At 36.9% G+C, this 19,370-nt stretch overlaps 4 protein-coding genes across 4 annotated transcripts; 1 reads left to right on the forward strand and 3 right to left on the reverse strand.

Moving 5' to 3' along the window:
• Nucleotides 1-1,203: 1,203 nt before the first annotated feature.
• On the forward strand, nt 1,204-2,375 carry LOC124633375. The gene is made up of 2 exons (XM_047168566.1): nt 1,204-1,618; nt 2,002-2,375. Exons 1-2 carry the CDS (start codon nt 1,358-1,360, stop codon nt 2,200-2,202), a joined length of 462 nt encoding a protein of 153 aa, XP_047024522.1. The 5' UTR covers nt 1,204-1,357; the 3' UTR covers nt 2,203-2,375.
• Nucleotides 2,376-2,464: 89 nt separating this feature from the next.
• LOC124633563 lies at nt 2,465-3,207 on the reverse strand. The gene is made up of 2 exons (XM_047168843.1): nt 3,043-3,207; nt 2,465-2,968 (listed from the first exon to the last, which is right to left on the reverse strand). The coding sequence occupies exons 1-2, from the start codon at nt 3,205-3,207 to the stop codon at nt 2,465-2,467; spliced, it is 669 nt and encodes a 222-aa protein (XP_047024799.1).
• A 926-nt stretch (nt 3,208-4,133) lies between these two features.
• Nucleotides 4,134-5,717, reverse strand: LOC124633513. The gene is made up of 5 exons (XM_047168761.1): nt 5,684-5,717; nt 5,138-5,409; nt 4,890-4,982; nt 4,657-4,794; nt 4,134-4,217 (listed from the first exon to the last, which is right to left on the reverse strand). Exons 1-5 carry the CDS (start codon nt 5,706-5,708, stop codon nt 4,134-4,136), a joined length of 612 nt encoding a protein of 203 aa, XP_047024717.1. The 5' UTR covers nt 5,709-5,717.
• Nucleotides 5,718-10,319: 4,602 nt separating this feature from the next.
• Nucleotides 10,320-16,718, reverse strand: LOC124633303 (pollen-specific leucine-rich repeat extensin-like protein 1). Its single transcript, XM_047168478.1, has 6 exons — nt 16,448-16,718; nt 15,694-15,741; nt 14,818-15,263; nt 11,945-11,985; nt 11,005-11,477; nt 10,320-10,729 (listed from the first exon to the last, which is right to left on the reverse strand). Exons 1-6 carry the CDS (start codon nt 16,716-16,718, stop codon nt 10,617-10,619), a joined length of 1,392 nt encoding a protein of 463 aa, XP_047024434.1. The 3' UTR covers nt 10,320-10,616.
• Nucleotides 16,719-19,370: the final 2,652 nt, after the last annotated feature.

Raw genomic sequence — 19,370 nt, forward strand, 5'->3', positions numbered from 1 at the left:
TTCCCAATATTGTATCTACTGTTGAGATGCTTACCAGAGATTGGAATCTGACTTGTATGGAGCTAATGTCAAAATTATATCTCTTGTAAGGAAATCAATGGATAGACAAGATATTAGGAACGGCCGTTAGACTGCTTAGAAAGTGATATTAGGATATAGGGCCAATAGTTGTGGCAATAGTAATACCTATAATAAATACAAGCATACAAAATTGGATATAAAATTAGTGATGTATTAGTAGCGATGGGGTTATTGGAATATATATTCTGTAACAGTCCAAATAAGGTTTAAAATTGAATGTTAATGAGGCTATTGATAAAGACGGGGTACCGGTAAAGAGGTTTTGTCGTTATTCTCCTATCTGACGTCATTCTATGATTATGTATGTCCCTTGTATCTTCATAGTGTAGTATTGTATACATCATGTGTATATTTAGACATATTATTAGTTATGCGACAGGCTTATGTAACTTATATGTCTCTGTATTCCAATTTAAACTGGTTGTTAATAATCTCGTTTACTTTTTATTTGAGGCTGTTTATTATTTTCAATTTACTTAAAAAAACAATACCTAACAATAATTCGTTTCAATCGAAGAAAAATAAACTTAGGTAGGATACTTATCTATGGTTTCAGTTGTGGGAGAATTGTGTGCTTTATTTACGTTATTATTATATAAAACCATAATATAGAACGGTAGTTTAAGTTAACAGTCATTCTTATTCATTCATATGAATTGACTATTATTACATGATAGGCGAAAGAATAGATAAGGATCATCAAGCAAATATTAAGTTCGTAAGTAACCGACAAATTGAGGAGTAAATTTCAAAATAGATCTCAAAAACACAGATTGAAAATGACAACAAAGTAGAAATTCCTAAATTTGAATAAATAGGTACCTAGGTAACAAATTATGTAAATCTAAAACAGCATTATGCCAGACAGCTTCAGCCGCAGAAATGTTTCAAAGGGAACTTTAGCTAAAGTTCGACAAACGAACGTATTCTGCCATCTCTCTTATTAAACTTGTACCATTTGTAATTTATGCACAAGGCTTCGTTCCTTTTTCCAGTAGCCAATGAGTCGAGATGTTTCGTCCGCGCAGCCTTTTGTTAGTGCGTTCTATCCTCACTAGGTGGCGTTTTAACAAACTTCTAAAAGCAAATACTGGCCACTTACAACCTAGCCATTCTCAAACAACATGCCAAAAGTTTTCTTGACATTGAAAATTGGTTCATGTAACAAACAGAAAAAATATGAAACAGCCAAAATTTTAGTGGAAATGTGAGCAAAAAATTCAAAAAGCACTACCTTACATTTGCAAGGGTGGCTCGACGCGGCGGCAGAACGTTTATGCAAAAGAAGAAGAGGAAGATCAAAATGGAGTGTCGCCAAAGAAGAAGTCGACGGCAAGCCGTCTCTTGCAATACTCTTGGATGCGAATCATCGAGGACGCAACTATCTAAACCTTGGAATTTCCTGTATAGCATATCCAGCTTTCTAATCTTATCAAGCCTCTTAGGAGTCATTTACTTAATGCTGGATTATCATTGTGCTACTTGCGACTCGAAATGTGATTTGAATACTATTAATAAGAGCATAGAGGACATTGCGGTAATTCTTTTTAGCTTTTAAGTTATACGCAAATGCTTGATTTTGAAAAACGTTGGGGTACAAGTAATGCATTTGTAACTATTCGAGAGGAGGAACAATAAATGTGATCATTGATAGCTGATATTGTTACGGGTTATATTAAATTATTGAAAACCTAATAAATAGATATATATTTCTACTTACCTACTAATTTTGGGACATATAATAGCCTAACGTATAAAATTTTGTTTTCCTTTGCAATTTTTTTTGATGCCTCAGATTTTTGACTACCTCATGAATCTAGATGAACTGTCAGCGTGATAGCCGTTTAGTTTTTTGATTTTAGAAGCACACTTTTAAATCTTTGTTTCGTTGATTGAATATATAACACATGTTTGTTCCAGAAAAATCTAGCAATTATGAAAAACAGTTACTACGATTTAGAACTGAAGATATCTCGGTTTTCTCAAGAATTACCGAAGATAGAAGGACAAATCGATATTTTAGAAGCCCTTGCAGCTGCTCTCGAGAATAAAGAAACTGGTGGATGGGATCCAAATCAACGAGCCATTCCTGCAGCAACGCCGATGTCCGTATATGTATAAACAAGCCTCCAAATGATGCACGGAAGAATGCTTCCAAATGCGGCTGTGCTAATAAAAAATCGACTCCAGTCAAATACTGACTATACAATAAGCATAAAATGAGCTAGGTAAAACAAAACATGTCGATCAAAGTGCTTTAGATGATTTATTACAAATAAAGTCAATGTATCTTCTATTTTCTCTTCAATTATCACTTTTACCTCAAACAATATCTGAAAAATATGTCACATGTTTGAATGAACAATTTGGAAGACATTATTTATTATCCTAGTTGGCTAATGGGGTTCATTACAGATGACTGATTGCATTTATAAAATTCTAGCTTAGATTGTCGACAAGCTTGTCTGCAATGTTCTAGATCTTTGTAACATGTATGGCGATTCTGGGTAGGAATAATTTGGGTGATTTGATCGATTGGAGATTGATTATCTGGTGTGGTTCCCGTGTCTACTGGAGTTATTGTATTAGTCGTGACGTTTTTACCCAAGGGTCCCGTGGCCTTGTGTTCATAGCTATCTGTTTCAATTTGTTTACTACAGTTCGTTGCGATTCCTACAGCGGCATTCGTTTGATTTCCCGGTGTTAAAACAGTTTGAACTTCGAGATCCTGTAGTCCTTTAGGATGACTTAAATTATATATGCTCTTACATCTTGCATCTGGTTTCTTCTGTTCTAAACATTGATGGCTTTGGTCAACCATTATAAACAATTCTCTCAGTTCAGAGTAGAGATTATCGTACGCCTTGCCAATGTTTGTGATCGTGTCCTGCAACCAAGAAAATATACCGTATATTTTGTACTTTCATAGTAGGAAAATCATAATATATATGAAACAATTACCTTCAGCGAGTTCAAACTTTGTTTCATTATCGTTAGTTCATTTTGTATGGTATATTTCTCCCAAAAGTTTATGCTTAAATGACCAACTAAAGCGAACATAGCAAAGAAGAGGACGGTATCGACACACACACTTTTAAACGATTTCCTTGGGACGACACGAGGCATTTTGGGTTACATTGACTTTAAAACGAATTTATTATTTATTTTATCAGTTTTTTTAATACTTGTGAATTTTTAACTACATTTTTTGGACATTTCCATTTTGTTATGTCTTGACGTGTTTTGTCAAGATTTATTATGGTTTGTCCAGACCATAGATTTACCATCCCACAATATAGAGGTCAGTGTCCCACAACGATAGACCTTTAGGCCGGCAATACACGGACCGCTTGAAGCAGCCAGGGGGCGACAGCTTCAAGCTGCGACTGCATAGAGAAGTGCAGAGTTCTATGGACGCACATACACGAACCGCTCGAGCAGTCGTAACTGATTAGGGCGGAATCATATGAGACTTTTCGGCTACTACCAGCCCACTCTGCGAAGACAAAACCGAGCTTGTTAAGTTACACGCTTTGCGTTGAAACAGCTAAACCAATCGAGATTTAATCTGGCATGCAGGTGTAGCTTGGAAGCGTTTTATTCGGCTAGTAGACTAAGTCGGGAACGAAATCAAGTCCATTGTTAAGGCTGTGTTCAAACCAAACTGACTGTCGGCCGCCGAATGCGAGCAGGCTTACTGTAAGCCCCAGTGTAAACGTGAAAATGAATCTTAATCGACGGGAGTAATCGGCCGCCGAATGTCAGAGTCTACGCATAGCCTAATAACGTATTGTCACTTAGATGTGAACGAAAAAGTGAAAATGTATGGATATCATTGGTAAATAATAATGGAAATACAATAAACTGCGTAAAGTTCGCTCAATTTCGGCGGCTGATAGTCAGTTTGGTTTGAACACAGCCAACGTGACATTTTCTTATTGATTAATATTTATTACTCATAAAATAAAAACAACAATTACTATTTTGTATTTAATTTATCAAAGCATTTGTTGACATTGGATTTTAATTGCATTGTTTTTTTGTGGTCACACTCACAAGTTGGGGCTTATTTGCGGCTGCTCACTTGCTTTTCCGTCGAATGAGTCTGTGTACAGGTACGACATAAGCGTGATTTCCTGCAGCAACAATGAATATGGTTAGATCACATAAAATGGAACCAATATTCCCCAATAAAATAAACCACGCGACCAATAAAATGAAGTCGTTTGAATGTGGTAGGTATGCATTTGATAAAACTTAGGTACTAACGACGTGTTATTTTAACAAACTAAATACGACGAAATACCCTTTTTTTATCAATGCTCAAAAAACATTATTATTTAACAAAGTCTATTTATTGCCTATCATACGATGTAAGTATACAGTTTCTGGCTACTCTATAATCAGTCTTAAATTTCTTGCAATCATTAATAAAAATCCGTAGAGTTATTGTTTAGTTTCTTTTTCTTTCTTGGTCTTCTACGGCAACCCTTTTGACTTGGATTTGGACAATTCTGCGTGCAATAGTAAAAAATAATAGGCGTATTAAAAAAATACACCGTCTATAAGACGAACCTTGTGAGATGCGTTTCTATTGGGGAAGAAAATACGCCGAAAGAAACCCATTTTTTTGTCAACGTGGGCCGGCTCCGACTGTGTAGTTCGCATGCAATGGCTGGTGCAGACTGACAGGTCTTGCACTCTTTGCTTTGACTGAAATAATATTCAAAATAAACTCGTGTGAATACAAGCACAAACATACAAACGTATTGACAAGATACAATACCTTTAAGCGACCTAATACTAACAGTTTCCGTGGTGTCATCATGCATGTTGCATTGTAGGTTACAGATCTCATCTGCAACCGTCAGACATGCTGCTTCTGCGCGTTTCACTTCGTTCTGAAAACAATTTGTTTTTAACCGGTTTCCCAAAAAGGAGGAGGTTCTCAATTCAGATGTTTTATGTGTGTTTATTTTTTATCATCTCCAAAACACCTTAATTTCGAATTCTTCACTTATAATCTAACCTTAGGTAAGTCTTTAAAATCACTTACAGACATTTTGTCCAAGACTTTTCTCATGGATTTGAGCTCGTGAGGGTTGGCGTGGAGTTTCTGCGTGAGATCGGGGAGGAGGAAGCTCAGCATGACCACGACTACGACTGTTATGATGGCCACAATATTCCCGTTCATTGCGTAGTACATCGACCGCACGCACTTAGATGCCCTCTTCGTCAATTTCTTCAATTCTTTTTGCCCGGGTGGGCTAACCAGGATTTGTGTGACGGTGTTAATTGGCAATTTAAAGCGGGGTAAGCGGAAGCCACCTGGTTTTTATAACAAGCTTTTAATTATTTACGTCTATGTCCAATTCTCATTACAATAGGTACAGGATAATTTGTTGGCAGGAAAATATTCCAGTGTCTTACGTTAACTAAGGAATATACATACTATACTAGATATATACTAGATTAGAGTACCGCTCAAAATATCGTAATTTAACATTTATGAACAAATATGTCCTTAAAATAAGTTAGTAATACATTATAATATTATAAGAAGAACATTTACAAAGTCCAGATTTCCAAAGTTATGGCTTACCCGGGAAGTTTGGCCCCTTCGGCATATTGTATATTAATTTATATAACTAAAAAAACATTTTTGAAGGTCCAGAATTTGTATTGCAAAATCATTGACAGAATTTAAGTGACCATAAACTACTAGAAATTATTTTTCTTTAGAAGATAATATATTATGCATGTATTATGTAGGTACTCAAACTTTAGATACAACATAAAGAGGTTGTATAGGTTAAAAAACAGATTCAGGATCCACCAGTAGGTAAATAACGTGGAAACTTATTGGGATGGCATATTCTGGCATTCTCGGCAATCAATACGTTTAACGTGTATTCCTTAGCATCCATCATTGTGCACTTAACTGTTCCTTTTAAACTATTAACAATGCGACACGTATGTATAGTCAGGATTTTTTTCATTATTGGTATTAACCAAGAATTTTGCAGTCGTGGTGGTTAACTATTAATGGAACCAATGATATGTGGTCATCCGCGGAGTCAAAAAACTACCGGGAAGATCCTATCTTTTCTAACCCACTTCATCAGAAAAGGGTGTCTGTAATTTTTTTTTGTCTATGTTACTCGATTTCTCGACGATACCTGTACTGATTTGACAAATTCTATCTTTATAAGAAAGAGTATATTTACTTGCGGTTAGACCCCATTGTCACCAGGTTAGGATCTGATGGTGGAAACCCCGAGAAATCGAGGGCAACTCGACGAAGGAAAATTGTAAGCACGCATTGGATAAAACACCGATTACTCTATCAAGGTTTGGACCTTGCCTGCTGATGAAGACGATGGAAAATCGAAGGAACTCCTCATCGCTTTACAGCAACTAAGGTAAACGCGGGTGAAGTCGTCATGCCCCAATAGTCGTCAATTAATCTAAAAACATTTATTATTTTTTTCTACTGAACTTAAAATGGGCCGGTTTATATGTAAACATATTGTTGATATTATATTGCACAATTGAAATAACAATACGGGGTTTTAACAGTCACGGCTTCTAAGATATGTTATTTTAAACGTGTGTGCCCTAACAAAATCGTTTTTTCGTGAAGTTCAGCTGTCAAAAGTGAAACTCAGCACGTGGTTTTGTGTTTTGATTTACATAAATCCAGTGGGTTCTGTGGTATGTTTCTTTGTTTAATTAGATAGTTACGTTTATTTGCTAACGATGTAATATGCAATTTGGAATACTTTTAACATAGAAGATATATTTTTTTAATGTGACATCTATTGGTACTTTAAAACTCCGATTTGACCCAAAACCCGTCAATTTTACAATTATTATGACGACTACTGGGACATGCTCAAAAGTTGCACCTAAACTCGTCATAATGAGGATATTTTGTGTTTTACAGTACGAAATGCAAATAAACAGCGAATATCGGGACTTTTACAAAATTGTTAACTGTCTAGAACAAACATATTTAAGATTTCGACTAAATTTTTTCATAAAACTGAGTTTCTTTTAAGCTTTTTCTTAGGGGTAAATTTTACTCTGCTGGTTCTAGATACACGTACACAGTCATGTTATTCAATTCAATTCATATGTTTCTTAATGGTTAAATCCCCTGTTTTCTATAAGTATGCACTTTCTACGAGTGTTTTTTTAGGTATATATTGGCCGCTGTAGGCTTCCGCCATTCGATTAAGATCTAATGCTTTGGGTACAAGTAACTCTAGCACTAGCCTTTGTTTCTACTACGCTTGGATTACAATTTGTGGCAAGCAAAAATTGACTGTTCTTATAGTTATCGGCACGAATCTTGAGCTCTGACCTTCGCCTGTGAAGAAGTAATTTATTGGGTCCCTTTTGTGGTATGAAGTGAGGCGCGGGGGCGGGTTAAAGCGGTGATTGGCCCGCAGTGCATCGCGTCATAGCCGTCACTCGGGATTGGTTCTTTGCTAATAAATCACTTCTGCGCAGATGTAGGTCAGAGCTCAAGATTCGTGCCGATAACTATACACTATGCTTTTTGTTCGAAATAACTGCATGTCGTCACGCGTATTGTACCGCGTCTCCCTAACGTCCCTAACTAGTTTTGACGCAAAAAAATATTAAAATCAGTTTTAAAACTAAGATGACATAGCTTCCATCGCTGTCACTTCTTTGCTTGTCGTATTCGATATTGATGGGTAAAGAGTAATCTTAAGTAAGATTTTTTTATTTAAAATTGTATGTATTTAGTGATTGCATGATCGTAATTTTAATAGCAGATCATGACTGAAAGAAACTACAAGCAAGAGGGCCTTTGAAAATTCATAAAAGCTGTAAATCAAGGGGCCACACACAACATCAGATGCAGCAAGAAAATTTAAAACGCCCTTTTGAGACAACTTTAATGAAAAGGTGACACAAAACCGACGATTATCCCTGTATAAAATATACTATAGAAATGAACCCAAGGGCAATCCCCGGTTCTGCGCTAAACTATTTAATTGCTAGGTAACTGTGGAGGAAAACTACTTGGGCTATTGCGTTTTGATGTTAGTGGATTAGGATATAGGAAACTATAGGAACTATGGCACCTGGAAAAATATTCGTGGTGGCCTGGTGGGCAAAGAATCAACCTCTCAAGTATGAGGGCGCGGGTTCGATTCCAGGTCAGGCAAGTACCAATGCAACTTTTCTAAGTTTGTATGTACCTATAACACCAATGACTGTGTTTCGGATGGCACGTTAAACTGTAGTTCCCGGCTGTCATTGAACATCCTTGGCAGTCGTTACGGGTAGTCAGAAGCCAGTAAGTCTGACACCAGTCTAACCATGGGGTATCGGGTTGCCCGGGTAACTGGGTTGAGGAGGTCAGATAGGCAGTCGCTTCTTGTAAGGCACTGGTACTCAGCTGAATTCGGTTAGACTGGAAGTCGACCCCAACATAGTTGGGAAAAAAGGCTCGAAGGATGATGGTGATGAGGAACTTTTGCACTTGCCGGTGACAATGTATGAAATACATGTTAAAATGGCAGGTGGGGCTCGCCAGCTCAATTACTGGGCCCCCGGGAATCAGTCACTGAATAGCAACCTGAGGGCAATAGGGACATGGGCGGCTGAAGGGTGAGGATACCTCGGCGGACTTTAAACGCAGAGCACGCGCTCCCTGTGGGTCCAGCATCACCGGCCTACTCGCCACTTACCACGAGGCACCTACTCTCCGAGCAGGGCTGCTAACCTTGCTCTAGCGACTCCACTCTGGTCGGCCAATGAGGCAAGCCAAGAGGCGGGAGACCTATCCCTCGTCATGCTTCACTCCGGCAGGCCGGAGATGGGGACAGTCACGGAGGACAAGGGACAGTATACTCTCCCTGGAGCACTCGGTATACATAGCCTCGCGGGGTCGCTACTCCCCGTCATCCACCTCAGATGCCCTGCGGGGCTTATTAGATATTATTATTATTGGGTTTGAACGCTTAGTTGTACCTAATCATATATTTTTTTTGATTGATACCTTTAAGACAGTTTGAACTATCTATAGAGATTTTTGCAAATCGTACTAAGCATGTGCTAAGCAGTTCAGAAGTTTTGATGAATGACAACCTTACCTGCATATTTATGAATGTTATATAGTTATTATTTCGCGGAAAGCTATATAAATGAATGTGGCTTTTATTTTTTGTGAAAACTAATTATTTTATTTTACAATTTAAATATTTTAATAGTAATTTATTTTACTCGTGCTACAATGCACATGACTGCATGGTTATTATGACTAAGAAATACAACATATATTTTATAGACTGATTTTGTGACTGCGTTTGATGGATAGGAATATAAATTAAAATGCAACTATGTATCTGTTTTATTGAATACCTGCTCTTCTAACAGATTATGACCTGCTATTCTAAATAGGGATTTGGTCTTTTATCTATCTACTAACTAATGTTTCAAAGGTACAGGTATGCTTAACAAATTCAAGCACAAAAAAAATGTACTTAACTTGAACTTTATGTTCAAGAGCAGAGAGTTCACATTAGCATTAAAAGTTGACGAGTACTGGGAATATTTGACGAGTATCCGTACAAATCAGACGACTATTGGTACAAATCGCCCTTTTTTTACTTTTGCCTTAATAAGTATATAAACCCATTAAAATTATTAAAAAAACATTAGTTACTTAGAATAACGAATAAATACTCTATCACGTCATGCAAAAATTTTCATTTTCTATTGAATATTTAACACACAGTAGCGCTTCAAAGTCAGTGATTTCCGAAATCCGACGAGTATTGGTACGTTTACCTTACTTACCAAGTTTTTCGATATATTAAATTGGAGATATTTTTACGTCGAAATGTCGAAATAATGTTATAATTGCCAAATCAGACCTGTCAAAGTTTTATTTTGTCCAATGTTTTGTGTAGTCAGTTTATATTTTTTTGTATGTTGTTTTTAGTCGAAGATTACTTTGGTATACTGTCGAGTGAGAATTGGTTATAAGCAAAACAACGAGTATGAAGTATGCGATGTTTTTTGAGCATTTTTTAACTCAGAAATATTGTTTAAATTACTCAAATACATTCTTCTTAAATTGTATATGCATAATTGAAATTCTGTATTAGTAGCCTAAGTAAAATTTTAGCGTCTACGGCTCTCCTGAAAAGATATCGAACCGCTCAGTAACAAAATAACGTTTTGTAAATAATCATAACTTTTTAGAATTACTTTTTTATTTTGACGTTCACTAATACGAACATTGTTCTATAAACTACTAAATTAATAACAAGACAAAAATACACTACAATATTATGATATAACCTAACTAACAACATTCTATGCGCACGTTATGTTCTCAAAGAATATAGCATAATATATAAAAAACTCATAAAAGAACAAATACAAACGAGTCAAGACGTTTTATATATTTTTACGAAAATTTCGTTGTCGTTGATATCAATGCGTTTTGTTCTTTAAGTGTTATAATATAAGGTTGAATTTGGGCCGTTTCTTCAAGTGTTGTTGGTTTTGTCTATCATCCACTGTGGCTCGTCTAAGCAGCACATTGAGCAGCAGGAGTTGCGGTTTGATATGAACTTTGTGCAAGGACGGCGAGTGGACAGATCTGGAAGTAGCAAAAATTACCTTAAGTCAGTCTTCTAGGCACGTTTTTCATTTGTATTAATTAATTTTTGTGTAAAAATAAACTTTAACCACTAGACACTATCCCGTGAGGTACGGAGTCTACTCCGTACGAATAGTATCATATGCATATCTATAACTCAAAACACAATGACAACATGGGTATGGAGCCATGATACTTAAAGAAAAATCCAACGAGGAGTGGGTAGGTCAGCCTTTATAATATGAGGAGATAGAATATAATTAAAAGATACATACGTTTGGAAAGGCATGGGTTGCATGATTGACTGCATACGTTACTGCAGTTACTGCAGGGTGGATTATTTGGGCACATCTTATCTTTTGATTTGGCCATGCATGGGTGCATGCATGGGTTACTGCAAGGTGGATCATTTGGGCATACGGTATGTTTCGGCCTGGTCACGCACGAGTTATTGCATGCGGTATTTGGGCACGAACGTTTCAGTTTGCATGGGTTTGGATTACATGGTGGTCCAGTTGAGCACACTGAAGTTTTCGGATTGGCTGGGCATGGTGGTTCAATTGAGCACACTGTAGGTTTCGGCAGTTTGCCCGAGCATGGGGTTGGATTACATGGTGGTCCTGGTCCGCACACTGAAGGTTTCGGTTTGGCTGGGCACGGGTTCGGATCACATGGCGCAGGTGAACACACTGCAGGTTTCGGTTTGCATGGGTTATTGCATGGTGGATCAGCTGGGCACACCGCAAGTCTGGGAAATTATAAAAAATTAAGAATATATGAAAATGTGCTTATAAAAAGTTATAAGGGTTGAAATTTAATTTTTAATATCAAATGTGCATGAAGGCGAATGAAGTGTTTCGTGGACACCACTTTAGACCAATAATATAATAATTCAATTGAAACGGAGTGTCACACCGAAAGTACCCAATTATAAAAATTTCGACGTACAAGGCCAACCTCTTATTTCCACTTCAGGTTTCTTCTCATTTCAAAATGTAACGAGTACCTGGTATTCCACCTGCCTTGAGGTCAGATGAGTGAATTTAAACTTGTTTTATTAGGCTTATTTTATTCAGACGCACAGCAAGGGCTTTGAGAATGGCAGAATGGCCTTTTCATTTGCTATATATGAGTGCATCGTCATCTATGATATTCATAATTTAGGTTATGAAAAGAAAGTGGGAATGTTAGTACTAAGTAACAATTGGTACTCACTTCTTGATCTTACAGCCAGCTTCTAGTGTAACAATGCAGGGCTAGAAACAAAGAATGCGTTATCCAACTTTATCTTACTACTTAATATTATAAACGCGAAAATTTGTGAGAACGTATATTTCTTACTCGTAAGAATATCTTCTATACACTCTTACAAACTTTCACGTCTATAATATAAGTAGGATGTGTTTTATTATTCAAACGTTTTTATTAAACTAGCTAACTATTTAGGTACTGTATTTTTACAAAACTACGAACGAAAACGAAAAGAACTGTTCGATTGATAAAAAATTGCTATGCCTTAGCATAAAATATTTCACGTAAAACTCCCAACCTCGAGTTGGAAGGGTGTTTAAGTGACAAGAAGAAAAATGCTTCTCACAACGACTCAAAATGATTGGTTCGTGACGATATTCAATATAAAAAATTGCACGGCAGGCGTTCTTATACAGATACTTCATAAATTGTGGAGAGGTAAATCTTTGTATACTTTACATAAATTTAGTACTCAAGGTACCACAGAATAATGTAAATGATTCCTTGTTTTCATGAAAATTCTTACTAATGAAGTGATTGTAAAAAAAAAGTCTGTCTCTCACTTAGGATTTCGATCTAAATGCAATTTGGTTCACAGATAATCTAGAGCCTGAAAGAGGACATAGGCTACTGTTACCCCGTGGCAATGGATCTCCCAGTATGCGAGTGAAACCACGGGAGCAGCTATTCACAGATGATGCATGTTTCTTGAATACCATGTACTTTAGGACTCTGAGGAATGTATGAAGCAGCGATGAGAATATTGAGATGCATGTGTGGGGTAAGGCGATTATCACACTGCCCCGCATGATGCAGCGTAGTGCGTGGATGCGTTTTTTTCCGTTGCTTGTAAATATCTCCGTTTGTATGGAAAACACGCATAGTCCAACACACTGAAAATGCATCCACGCGCGTTCATGCGGATCACGCACATACATGCGGAGAAACACGCACATACATGCGGAGAAACACGCACCCCCGCGCGTAGGTGCGGGGCGAGACGCAAGGTATGGCACACTGAATCCCGCATTGCCGCGCGTGATTTTGAATGGGCGTGACGTGTATATTTGAAAATGGAAGCCGCCGTGCGTGAATCTACTAAACGCACCTACGCGCGTGAGTGCGCGAAAAACCCGCACGATGATGCAGATCTGCACTCCCGCAGGAACGCGCGTAGGTGCGTCGACACGCAAGATGCAGCGTGATGCGGGGCAGTGTGAAGATCACCTAACTATGACTGACAAGGTGAAGGATGGCATTTTAGAGGGATTTTGAGAGTGGCGCTAATGACAAAAAAAAATGCAGTCAGCGTTTGTCATGGCATATGATGAGAAGGGATGAAACAGAAACTGTAAGGAATTTATAGGGAGCTGCAGACCCAAAAAAATGATAGACTGTGTGAAAGAGGACATGAATAAAATGGGACTGAATATAAGTAAGACGGCTGACAGAGAGGAATAGAAGAGGAAAACATATTTCGCCAAGCCCAAATAAATTAGGAACAGGACAGGAAGAGAATATATGTATAATATAGGTATAAGAATATACTCTGAGGAATCTCTCGTCTGCGCTAATGTGAATATGACCGTAGTCCAGTCATTATTTATCTAAATTCACCTCAGAATTCGCGCACCCTAAAATTTGTCTCAAAATGTACATGCGGTATGGGTATACGCAACTATTAAATTTCAAGGTCACAAAAATCGTCCTTTTGTGATTTTTTGTAAATTTCAGGGTTCTTGCTATTTGTATTCATTATCAATATTGTAGAATACAAAATTCTCTATAACTTTTCTTAAAAAATATACGGTCAACCGTTTTTGAGATAGAGAGCCGTGAGCGGGCGGTCACAGCATCACTTCAAGTCAACCGGTGCCTCCGGTCGAAAACGCGCCATATACAGTTGATGAACTATCGATAAACCTTTGATATATTTTTCAATTTTATTAACTATTCAATTTTATAACTTTCTTTTATTTATTTTTATTATATTCTATTTTTCATTTTTTTTCCTAACCTGTGCACTTTTTATTCAGTATTAATTTATTTAGCAACCCTTACCTGCCCATGTAATGTAATTGAATAGAGGCACCGGTTGACCTGAAGTGATGTTAAGGGACTACTCACACTTATTCAGCTCTATTCAGCTTATGTCCATAGAAAACAACGATTTTGTATAGAGACGCGTACGCATCCATTCAGCTTTCCGCGTGTATTCAGCTTTCGCGGCAAACAAGTATAAAATGAGAACAAATGTGTTTTTAGACGGAGATCAGCGCTGATCTGCCGCATTCAGCGCTGTTCCGCCGCGTTCGACGCTGAATGGGGCGGAACAGCGCTGCACACGTATGGTTCTCAACTCCTTGTCGACAAGTTGCAACCTGATTAGCTCCTGGATAGATTTGATTTACTATTACGTAATCATTATGAGTATCATTCTCTTTGAATTTAGTATTATTTTGTTTTAATTGGGGTACCAATGTCGCGTATTCTCCAACCAAATTTCTATTTACCCAAAGTGGGTCGACCCACTGTCGTTTGCGTTTTAATTTTTTACGCTTATTTTTTCTATGTCTTCTGCAAGTAACGAAACGACAAAAATATCGCACATAGAACTGTCCATGTTGAGGGCACAATACTAATTGAGTAGCTGACCGTCTTCGCAGCATATTCAGCGCCGTATGCACTCTTAGGCCGCTGTACGCCGCTGATAGAAGTAGAGCTGAATAAGTGTGACCAAAACCGTTCAGCGAAACGCGAATAGAGCTGAATAAGTGTGTGTAGTCCTTAAGACCGAGCGCTCTCCGCCCATCTATCTCGAAAACAGTTCACCGTACCTTGGCACAGCAAGAAAATCCAATTTCCCTCAGAACTGCTTCATCGAAACTCGGTTGCGATATCAATACCTGCTGAGTGACAGATTCAATCTCAGGTTCTATTTCCTTAATGTCCTCTTCTTGTTTAAAATACATTTTGCTATTATAGTTGTCAATCGGCTTAGCTTTGGGTTTAGGTTCTATAGGTTCTTCCTTAACTTCAGGTTTAGGTTCTGGCTTTGGTTCAAAAGAAGGTATAGGTTTATCTTTAGGTTTAGGTATATCTTCAACTATTGGTATATCTTCGAGCACATCTTCAATGTCTTCTAATTCGTCTTCAACGTCATATACTTCTTCGACTGGTTCTTCGACATTATATACGACTTTATCTTCGACTTTATATACAACTTTCTCTTCGACTTTCTCTTCTTTGACTTTCTTGGGTTTTTTTACTTTGACAGGTTCCTCTGTAAAGAACCCAAGAACACATACTTCTACATTATTTTGATCTGTGAAGGTTTAATATATGTATACATATACTAGTAGCTGTTCCACGTGGTTTCACTCGCGTCTCGAGGGATTTACATGGTACATGGTCCTGGTACACGGTGAGCTATAGCTTCGACACACGGTAATTAATAAATATGCCCTAGTGCTTGGTGAGCAGATTGTAATACTTATGTGAGTTATGCTGGACGGCATAATTTACATCAGTATGTGGTGTATAGGAAAGGATAGAATGCATGAATGAAATCCCTCGGAGTTCGGTGGGCTTTCCATGAGGCCAACTAGTTTGACGTGTCAAAAAAGCTTTCATAGGCCTATTTGAAATAAAAAAAATACTGAAAAAATAAAATCACAGATAAAGTTAACAAAAAGTTGCTCCTTTTTTCTTACCTTCTTCAGATGACGTTTCCTCTGGGGCTTGACATTCTTCTGAGGATTCTAGAACGAAACAATTATCAAATTTAAGCTTACGAAAATATATGAATAAGTACCAATCGTTGGCAAAAAATAAATTAATGAAAAAAACAAATGATGTTTCATTTTTTCGGGCAGAAGTTTTTACTATTGCGAACCAATTTTCATCAGATAATTTAAAATTGTTAAGTGATTATTGCTCTCAGACGATCCAAGAAACGATTTCCACAAACTTCATAATTTTATCTGCTAAACTTAACAAACTTATAAGAATTGGTGATTACAATAGCAAAAGCTAGCATTTGAGACAAAACCACAGAATTTCGTAAACAAGGCTGTTACATGAGACATTTGTACGAGGTCGAGTTCGCCGAAAACTTACAAAAGCCATACAGAACTTGGGCTCAACAATTGTTGCACGAATTTCTGTTTATCTTGTTACCATGCGTAGGTACCGGAGATTACTTTGTAGTACCAACTTTGGTTATTAATTACACAGTTCGAGTTTCCAAAGGAATATTAGCAACTAGCGTGTTTTCATGGTTTCTGTCGCATTCTTTGGTTTTTTAGCATCGTACCTACCAATTGTATCAAGGTTTGATCAAATCTCACCTTCAAATCTCAGGTTTGAAGGTGTTGACATGACCAAGGAACCATTTTCATGAATTGCATTTTTTTTTATGAATAATATAGAAAAAGGAAAAGCTATGTTACTCGCGTAAGCTTTTACCAGAGTCAGAGTCCTCCGCGAGACCTGTGCAAATAGTGCCATCGACGTCATCGAGGCAACATACGTTACTTTCTCCTGGGTGGCATGTTACCATCTGTGGGCCAGGAGATCGCTCAGACAGCACCTTGATCACATACATGACCAACAAGATGATGGTTCCTAACGCCACAGTCAGTACTATTATAGACCTCTTCACGAACTCTTGGAAACAGTCCACCAGCTCGTCTATGTAATATTCGAGGTTTCTCAAGAGTACGCTGTTCGTACACATTGCAACTTGTTTTAGGAAATTTGATGTTGTATTAGAATGTGTAATATATATACCTGAAAAAGAACATATTGTTTCGTTAATTGATATGTATGTGTAGTATTCTAATGGGTATGGGAAGGGGAAACCACTCATTGACAAAATGTGAGTTGAAGCTTAGGGATCTTCTCTTCCTAATTCACTCAACCACTTTCGTAGTTCTATCCCTTAAACAACTTCTATCGTTGGTAGCCACTAGGTAAATAAAGTCCTAACTGCACGAATGTGCTGGATATTGTATTTGAAGTGGGCACTATACATGTTTTAATTTGTTAATATCACACAGTTAATGTACCTACCAAGCAATTCTCTTCACATTTTTAAAATATTGTGAATATTTTTTGTAAACGAAAACGGGGCGCATAGTATGTTAAGTTTTTGTAAAAATTTTATTTAAATCAAATGCACATAATAATGATGGAAGCTGTTATGTGACGTTTAATTTTTTCGACAAATTTCAATCTCTATGACTTTATCAAGGAGATTTCCGATTGATAGAATAATCTCTATTTAGGTACAACCACTGGTACAACAAATACTTGCAACGAAAATAAGCCTCAAATTCATAAAAAAGGATTAAATAATGAACAAATGGAAGAAATAATAGTGAATTAAAAATACTAGAGCGTAAACTTTAGAGCGTAAGCTTATCTTTAAAACTTGGCTAGTGGCTACAAAACCATGTATAGTCTCTGCGTACTATAGGTATAATATTATACTAGATTTAAAAGTTTTTTAGAACCTGGCAGATTGCCAGGAAACTATATAAACAATCTAATATAACAAGGGAAATATATCAAACAATATTGAAGAACCCCAATGATATATGTAGGTACCCAACCGAATGTCCATGTAGTCATCGAATTTACATGGAAGCAATCAAAATGCAATATACCCCGTGGTCAGACAACGCCACAATATGGTTCGCAGACGTGCCTTGCCCAACAGTTGCCCACTTTCCATAATCCATGATAAAATGGGCCAATATTTTTCACGTGTCGTCCCGTCAGCGGTCCAAAGATAGATCGACTGTACGTCCAGTGTGATTTATTTTACTATTATTTTATACACTTTGTAGTTTCAGGGTTAGTTTTTAGGACAAAGAGTTCTTTTTTTGTAATATTACAGAATTGTTCAAATAATAAGTATAAGTTGTATGTAGGTATCCAAGCTGCTAACTAGTTTCTGTTCAGTTAGGTAATTGCGATTTAATGTTTTGGTTGTTTTGCCATTTTGAGTATCGTAAAATAATAACCAACTTCGGGCCGGTAATGTTGCTTGTCGTTCTTTTGTAGGCAGTAATGATGAATATAGGCATTATAATCTACAAACCTTTTATTCTATTAGGTTCACCGTGTAATACTATTGCAAACTCGATTACGTTACAAGAGAAATTCAAAAACTATTAAAATAGTAAAAAGGTAGGGCCTCAGATTTCAGTGTTAAGGAAGCGTCCTTCATCTATTAAGAATGATAACATTTAAAGCTGAAAATCGTCAAATGCTCAACAAGACCCTGAACACGAAAACGGCTGCCAAAAACCGTGTATAAATCATATTTAATTGGCTTTTACAGATTAGATCTTACGCTGGACGTTAAGTCTAACGTGAAATGGGGCAAAATCATTTATTTTCAAAGCACAGTCTATTAGTATGTCCGTAAGTGACATTCTAATTTCCTTCTCTAGTCACAGGTGCGTTGGCGAGTGAATAATCGAGTGTAACTCATAACGGTTTTGACATGATAGGAAAAGGGTAGGAAGGTGACGATGGTGAAGTTCAAACAGGATAGTCTTAGTTTTGGGGCTTTTCTTCATTATAACATTATTTGTAATGAGAACAAGTAGCATGAGACTTGTATTTCTCTAAAAGCCTCTGAAATTGTGCCGAATCATTTTTTTAATACCCTTTTCTAACCCTTTACATATATAAAATGTATATTCAATATTATCAGTTTTATATCACCCAAAGCTAGATAATTTTGAGTAACAAACTGTCCACGAACATGTTGATAGTGAGACCCCCGTGATTGATTGATGACCCAACTCAAACCATTTTGTTTCAGAATCTGTAATGAAGGTTGAAGGGTTTAAAAAGTTGCACTAAGGGTCATTTATTAGTTATTTCAAGATTATCATGATAGATTTATATTAAAGAAAAGACTGTGAGAGACGTGAATATTTCAAAACCTGGGTTGAGGGTTCTAAGTTACAGAAGGGTACATTCGTTACATATTTCTTGTTGGATTGCTTGTATTCTTGAATATTTAGTTTGTTACTGGAATATAAAGTCGAAAAAGTTTCAATTACTAGTCAAAGGCGAAATTCATTATCAATGACAATGACATTTTTATTTGCCTTTAGATGAATTCTTTAGATTGAGGATACATTTTAGAGACCACTTTCCTGCGATGCAACCACAAAAGTGTTTTATAAGTTTTATACAATTTATGCAATTGTTATTGAGTTTTATTTGTACCGAAGATGTCAAGATAGGAATAAAAAAAAGATATATAACTAATACGCATTGAATTTGTGTAGGTATATGGAATTTATGTATGTATTTTGTAATTCATTTTAAATAAATTCTATAATTTTCTTCGAGTGACCACGAAACA

Source organism: Helicoverpa zea, chromosome 9 (assembly GCF_022581195.2).
Source record: "Helicoverpa zea isolate HzStark_Cry1AcR chromosome 9, ilHelZeax1.1, whole genome shotgun sequence".
Classification (NCBI taxonomy): domain Eukaryota; kingdom Metazoa; phylum Arthropoda; class Insecta; order Lepidoptera; family Noctuidae; genus Helicoverpa; species Helicoverpa zea.